The sequence below is a fragment of the Salpingoeca rosetta genome, assembly GCF_000188695.1.
Source record: "Salpingoeca rosetta unplaced genomic scaffold supercont1.12, whole genome shotgun sequence".
Taxonomy (NCBI): Eukaryota; class Choanoflagellata; order Craspedida; family Salpingoecidae; genus Salpingoeca; species Salpingoeca rosetta.
Genome location: NW_004754922.1, coordinates 250925 through 257983, shown reverse-complemented (window position 1 = coordinate 257983; position 7059 = coordinate 250925). Strand labels below are relative to the sequence as shown.

Below are 7059 nucleotides of genomic sequence, written 5' to 3'. Positions count from 1 at the left end.
TATTATTCCTTATGTACTCATAACTCATACCATACACCACATAGACAATAGCACAAGGAAAAAAAAAAACAAAAAAGTTGCTGAGTCTTTATGTGTTTAAGATTGTAAAAAAAATTGTTGTTGTTGTTGTTGTTGTTGTTATTGTTGTTGTTGTTGTTGTTGTTGTTGTTGTTGTTGTTGTTGTTGTTGTTGGTGTTGTTGGTGTTGTTGGTTGTGTGTGTACATGCGTGTGTGCGTGCGTGCGCTGTTTGTGGTTGTGTGTGTACATGCGTGTGTGCGTGCGTGCGCTGTTTGTGGTTGTGTGCGTTGTGTGTGTGTGCGTGTGTGTGTGCGTGTGTGCGTGTGCGTGTGCGTTGTTTGTAATCGCAGTAATGATAACCGTCGTTGACACTGTGTTGCGATATGGGTCTTGTTCGAGCCGACCTGTTGTCTCATCACATGTCGCTGCTGCCTGCTGTTGCTCATCTGATTGACAGAGGAAGGCTTTGGGTTCCCAGGCATCGACGAGGAGGTGAGAATGACAGTGTGGGAGCTTTGAGGCATGGGGCTGCGGGCGTGCCTTTCCTTCGGTCACACACACACACACACACACACAATCGCGCACCATCGCACTCACATGACACACGCCCATTTTATATTGCAGAGCACGACTGATCTCTTTGAAGATGAGGACGTGCTGCCCTCTGGAGAATCAACGCCAACACATCAACATCAACAGCAACGGCAACACCGCCAGTTGAGTGGCGGTGCACGTGCACATGGAAGCCCGCGGAGCATTCACGCTGCGGTCACGAGCACCCCACTTCGGACACGCCTGCGGGAGGTGGAGCGTGATGCGCAGGACGAGGGACGACAGCAACAGCAGCGACAACGGCACCGACGGGCCAGCGGTTCGAGAGAGAGGGGGCGACGAAGTGGGGGCGGTGGCGATGCCCCTGACGAAGCAAGGACGCCTGCACAGCAGCAGCAGCAGCAGTCACGGCAGCATCAGCGGCGGATGATGGAGATGATTGAGAGCAGCGATGTGGTCACACCTCGTGGATACGGGGCCATGACGCTCGCGACAGCATCAAGTGACAGAACGAGCGAGTCGATATCGCCAGTCTCTGGCTCCCTCTCCACCCAGCGTCGCGTCTCAAGCAGCAACGATGCCTCCACAGCCGCTGCCTCAACCACGACGACAACAGCAACGGCAGGCAGTGCACATGCCACATCCCTGCCTGCATCAACGAGCAATCTCCAACGCCACCAGCGCCGCACCACCGCGTCATCATCTGCGCTGCCCGCACACACACGCACGTCGCGCACACCGTCGGCGTCCTCACCTCTTGCTTCATCGTCACCAACACGACAGGTCAGTTGCTGTGGGTTGTGTGCTGGGGAAGGTGTCGGAAGGGTTACATTGTGCCTGTCTCTTCTCCCTCCGCCCACATGTTTGTTTGTTTTGTTTGTTTGTTTTGTGTGTGTGTAAGTTTGTAAGTTTGTAAGTTTGTGCATGTATGATGCTTTGTGCCGAGCCTTCACAACTTCATTGCTCACAATACACACACACTCATACACAATGCACATGTCCCCCCCCCACACACACACTCACACGTGCACTGCCGCCCGTGTGCCACAGGTGCGGGAGCGGGAAGGGTCTCCAGTGACCTCTGCGCAGCAGCAGCGCCATGCTTACGACAGCCAGGTGTCAGCAGCACCTTCATCGCGACTGCACGTGCGTGCAGATTCAGCATTGCAACGTGAAACATCGCCAGCACGCCTACAACGGCAACAGCAGCAGCAACAACGGCAACAACGGCAACAGCAACAGTCGAGTGCAAGTGCGGGGGTCGGTGATGCTGTGGTGTCGCGTTCGCAGCACGCCGAGAATCGGCCGCGCACATCATCGCAGACACGACCACGGCCTCACGCTGATGAGCAGCAGCAGCAGCAACAGCAGCAACAGCAGCGAAGGCGACCGCAGCCGCACTCGCCGTCCCGTCGTCACCCACCAGCAACAACAGCTTCATCATCACCATCGTTGTCAGTGGCGGTGTCAGCGCGGGAGGGCAATCACAGCAGCAGGGCACGGCAGGCGGCAGGGCCTGTGGACGTGGATAGTGGTGCCGTCCAGCCAACAACGGCAATGACGGCAGGAGCAGCAACAACGACGTCTGGAACAGGAGCGACAGCGACTGCAGCAACACCAGAGGCGCAAGTGGGAGCGGAGGGAACTGCGGGGTCTGGCGAGTTGGCCAGAGGGGTTGACGGCAATCGCGGCGCTGTTCACACCAGCGACGATGCCACTCGAGACAGCGATGTCGAAGATATCGGTGGTGGTGATGGCAGCGATCGACCAGCCCGAACACCGCCGCCTCCATCACCGCCGCCTGGTCAACGGCAACGACAGCGCAGCGCCCACACACCGGAGTCGCCCAACCCACTGCACAGGTTGGTTGTTTTTGTACATGTGTGTATTTGTGTATTTGTGTGTATTAGTGTGTGTGTGTGCCCTGAGTGTTATAAGAAATACGTGGACACACTTTGTTGACACTGCGTTGCCGTGTGCAATTGCTCTACGTGCACTGCCTATGGTGCAGACATTGGAGCGAGTATGTTGTGGAGGAAGGGCTGGGCGAGTTTCCGCTGGGATGGGAACAGCGCTTCACCGCGACTGGTGTTGTGTACTACGTCGACCACATCAACCGAACCACCACGGTACGTCCACACGTGTGTGTATGTGTGTGTGTGAGTGAGTGCGTGAGAGTGTGCGCGTGTGTGTGTGAATGAGTGAGTGAGTGAGTGTGTGTGTGTGTGTGTATGTGTGAGTGTGTGAGTGTATGTGTGAGTGTGTGTGAGTGAGTGTGAGTGAGTGAGTGTGAGTGAGTGAGTGAGAGTGTGTGTGTGTGTGTGTGTGTGTGCATGGGTTCGTGTGCATGTGGGCGCGGCTCGTGTGTGGATGCGAGCAGATGCGAGTTTTAGCGCATGCATCCGCGCCTGTCTGGCAGGTTTATCGCCATCATGGTCACACCACCATCCACCTTCCATCCTCATCGTTCTCACCATCCCCCACCACCATATCCTATTAACGGTCACCGGGTGCAGTTCGAGGACCCGCGTCTTGCTGTTCAGGAGCGACGGCGACAGGAGGCGTTGACGCACGAGGCGCAGCTTCCGCGATACAAGCGCGATCTCAGGCGAAAGCTCCTTAAACTCCGCCACCTCTTTGCATACATCAGACAGAAGGTGCGAGTGTGTGCATGGTAGTGTGCGTGTGTGCATGTGATCATTTCTTTGCATGCACGGCATGTATCAGAATGTGTGCGTGTACACGTTAGTGTTGTGCGTGATGGGCAGTGACGTTTTGCTTGCGTCTCTTCCGTTGTTGCTCATGCGATGACTTCTTTGCTATTTTTTTGCCTGTCCTCTGCACATAGGACGCAACGCGTTACGGCGAGGTGGTTGATGGGCAGCACCGTGTCAAGCCGGTGGACATTTGTGTTTCGCGCGACAACATCTTCGAGGACTCGTTTCGCATCATCATGCGCATGACTCCGCCGCAGCTCAGGGTGCGCTTCTTTGTGCGTGTGTATGTGTGTGTTGGTGTGCATATGTGTGTTGGTGTGTATGTGTGTGTATGTGTGTATGTGTGTTGGTGTGTATGTGATGGGCCGCTTTGTGCGCATGCGTTGTGTATCGTATTGCAACAACTTTTCTCTGAGTCAGAGTCCAATCCTTCGATTGCTCATCGTCACGCTGCCATTCATTCCACAGGCCCGGCTCAACATTGCGTTCTTTGGCGAAGACGCTCTTGACTATGGCGGCGTTGCCAGGTGGGCACGCAGCCTCATGTGTACATTAGCACACAGATTTGATTCATTTCCCATACACGAACACATACGCATGCAGTTAACACACACACACACACACAAACACACACACACACAACACACACACACACACACACAACACACACACACACACAACACACAAACAAAAAACACACACACACACACAACACACACACACACACACTTCGCACGGTATAATTGAGTCCCGATGTGTGCCAATCCCGGATCCGAGGACGACAAAGCCCCAGGGCGTAGAGAAGATATTAGAACGTATATGCATTATGGCATAACATAATTACACGGACTGGCTTAACACACACACACACAACACACACACACACAACACACACACACACACACACAACACACACACACACACAACACACACAAAAAAAACAAACACACACACACACAAACACACACACACACATGCTCGTACGTGTGTCTCATTCTATGACCTCTCACTGACCACGAATGTCGCGTTCGGCGCCCTTCTGGCAAACAGGGAGTGGTTCTTCCTCCTGTCGAAGCAGATGCTCAACCCGTACTACGGGCTGTTCCAGTACTCCAGCAGCGACGCGCAGCTGTTGGAGATCAGCCCCAACTCGTCCATCAACCCAGACCATCTGTCCTACTTCAAGTTCATCGGCCGAGTTCTCGGCCTTGCCGTGTGCCACGGGCACTATGTGGACGGCGCGTTTGTCATGTCGCTGTACAAGCTGCTGCTGGGGAAGGACGTTGGCCTGTCGGACATGGAGGTGGTTGACGAGACATTCTTCAACAGCCTGCGCTGGATGCTGAAGAACAACATCACGGGCGTGCTGTTCAACACGTTTGAGGACGAGTTTGAGGCGTTTGGCATGCTGGAGACGGTTGAACTGAAGCCTGGTGGGAGCAGCATCCCCGTCACAGAGGAGAACAAACGCGAGTATGTCCAGCTCATTGTCCATCACCGCCTCCTCCGCGGCATTGAAGAGCAGGTTTGCCCCTGCGTTTCGGGCGAAGAGGAGTGGGAAGAAGGGAGGGAAAGAAAGGGAGGGGAAGAAAAGAGGGTATGGATGCCGGCAGAGGGTGTTGCCGAGAGCGCACGCGTGTTTGTATTTGTTTGTGTATTTGTTTGTGTATTTGTTTGTGTATTTGTTTGTGTGTGTGTGTGAGTGCGTATTTGATTGTGTGTATGTATGTATGTGTGTATGTGTGTGTTTGTTGCGGAGAGCATCGGCATGTATTCGAACTGAAATTGCTGCATCACTTGTCCTCACACACACACACACACACACACACACACACACACCAGGTGCAAGCGCTGCGGGAGGGCTTCAACGACATTGTGCCGCCTGCATGGCTGGAGATGTTTGACGAGCGCGAGCTGGAGCTTATTCTGTGCGGTCTGGGCAACATCGACGTCAAGGACTGGGCAGACAACGCCGAGTACAGGCACTGTGACAGCTCCCACCAAGTGGTGCGTGTGCGTATGCGTGCGTGTGCGCATGCGTACGCGGGTGGACGTGCGTGGGCGTGGTGGGCTTGTTTGCGGCCGGTTTACGCCTTGGTTGCGTCGCAACGCGGTGCACCGTGCTTACTGATCGTGTAATTCAATGAAACTCTCACGCGCGTGTGTGCGCACGCTTGTGGTACTGCAGGTCAAGTGGTTCTGGCAGATTGTGGAGTCGTTTGATGCGGAGATGCGTGCGCGTGTGTTGCAGTTTGTCACCGGAACGTCACGCGTGCCCGTCACAGGATTCAGGGACCTCAGGGTACGCGCCAGAGAGCGTGTGTGTGTCTTTGTGTGTGTTGTGTGTGTTTATCTGTGTGTGTGTGTGTGTGTGTGTGTGTGTGTGTGTGTCTGTGTGTCTGTGTGTTGTTGGGAGGAGTTGGGGAATTGGAAGTGTAAGTGTAGTCCACATTGGCAAGCTTTCACCTCTCTTCATCGTTAGCTCACGTTACTTTGATTTGTTTGGTTTCTACCGTTGCGGTTATGATTATTGTTTTGCGCCATCAGGGCTCACAAGGCCCGAAGAAGTTTACGATCGAGATTGTGCCCTCTGCCAGCTGCACATCGCTGCCGAAAGCGCATACGTGCTTCAATCGCATCGACCTGCCCCTCTACCAGACATTTGATGACGTGCGTGCTCTTGTGTGTGTGTGTGTGTGTGTGTGTGTGTGTGTGTGTGTGTGTGTGTGTGTGTGTGTGTGTGTGTGTGTGCGTGCGTGCGTGCTCTTGTTTGTGTATGTTTGTGTAATGTGATATATTTGCGTGCGTGCGAACGCTTGCTGGCCACAATGTTTCGCACAACCACCATTCCACCAGCTGCCGTCTCACGCCTGCTCCCTTCCGCTTCCCTGTCAACTGCTGCTCGCGCAACACATGCTCAGATGGAAACAAAGCTGCTGCAGGCTGTGGAGAACTCCATTGGCTTTGGCATCGAGTAAACACGCGCGTGTGTGCCCACGTGCACGCTCCATCTTCCTTCTCTTGCTCATCACGGGGCTTTCCTTGTGACATGCTTCTTTGCTGCTTTTGTCCCGTTTGCTTTGTTGGTGTATTGCTTATGACAATCGAGAGAGTTATTGTTAACAGTGGTTGAATGAACTGTACAGCGTGTTGTTCAAAACGAAGCCACGTCAAGGGGAAAGGGGAGGCGGGAAAACAGAGGTTAATTAGACGAGGAGCAACGTGCGCATGTGTATGCGTGTGCAGGTGTGCAGGTGTGCATGCGAGCGTGTGGGCGAGCAAGCCGTGTCATTGCACAGCTTGTTGGTCGTGTGACGGCTCCACGCCCATGTCTTGCGAGTGGCTGCGCAAGGTGGAGATGACACGCTGTGATGGTGGATGCAGTGTGGTGGGTTTGTGTGGTGGGTTGCGGTGGTGGTGTTGGATATGGGCATCCAGGGGAGGAAGCAGATGTGAGGTGAACTTCAACAACATTGGCGTGCATCCAAGCAGGGCCAAATCCTTCGCAAACACCCACAAATACACCCACACACAGACACACACCCACACCCACAGGGACACACACACACACACACACACACACACACACACACACACACACACACACACACACACACACACACACACACACACACACACACACACACACACACACACACACCTCGTGTTTGCCGCCCCCGCGGCCAGCTCATACCAACCACAGGCCGCCAAAGTCAACCTCTACGCGGCGTCGCAGGCGGAACAACGCAAGATCAAGAAGTACCAGGCCAT

At 54.3% G+C, this 7059-nt stretch overlaps 2 protein-coding genes across 2 annotated transcripts in view; one reads left to right on the top strand and one right to left on the bottom strand.

Moving 5' to 3' along the window:
• The window catches only part of PTSG_12263 (uncharacterized protein), a 10511-nt gene extending 4062 nt beyond the window's left edge, over positions 1-6449 (top strand). The window contains exons 11-22 of the mRNA XM_004993650.1: positions 477-511; positions 644-1354; positions 1622-2433; positions 2583-2700; positions 3088-3228; positions 3420-3551; positions 3757-3815; positions 4339-4813; positions 5131-5295; positions 5477-5590; positions 5836-5958; positions 6210-6449. Coding sequence (XP_004993707.1) covers positions 477-511; positions 644-1354; positions 1622-2433; positions 2583-2700; positions 3088-3228; positions 3420-3551; positions 3757-3815; positions 4339-4813; positions 5131-5295; positions 5477-5590; positions 5836-5958; positions 6210-6266 — 2942 coding nt within the window. The 3' untranslated portion in view covers positions 6267-6449. The remainder of the gene's footprint in view (positions 1-476; positions 512-643; positions 1355-1621; positions 2434-2582; positions 2701-3087; positions 3229-3419; positions 3552-3756; positions 3816-4338; positions 4814-5130; positions 5296-5476; positions 5591-5835; positions 5959-6209) is intronic.
• A 127-nt stretch (positions 6450-6576) lies between these two features.
• The window catches only part of PTSG_05124 (uncharacterized protein), a gene marked incomplete at its 3' end in the record, with an annotated part of 2694 nt that continues 2211 nt past the window's right edge, over positions 6577-7059 (bottom strand). The window contains exon 4 of the mRNA XM_004993649.1: positions 6577-6654. Within this exon, the coding sequence (XP_004993706.1) occupies positions 6577-6654 (78 nt within the window). The remainder of the gene's footprint in view (positions 6655-7059) is intronic.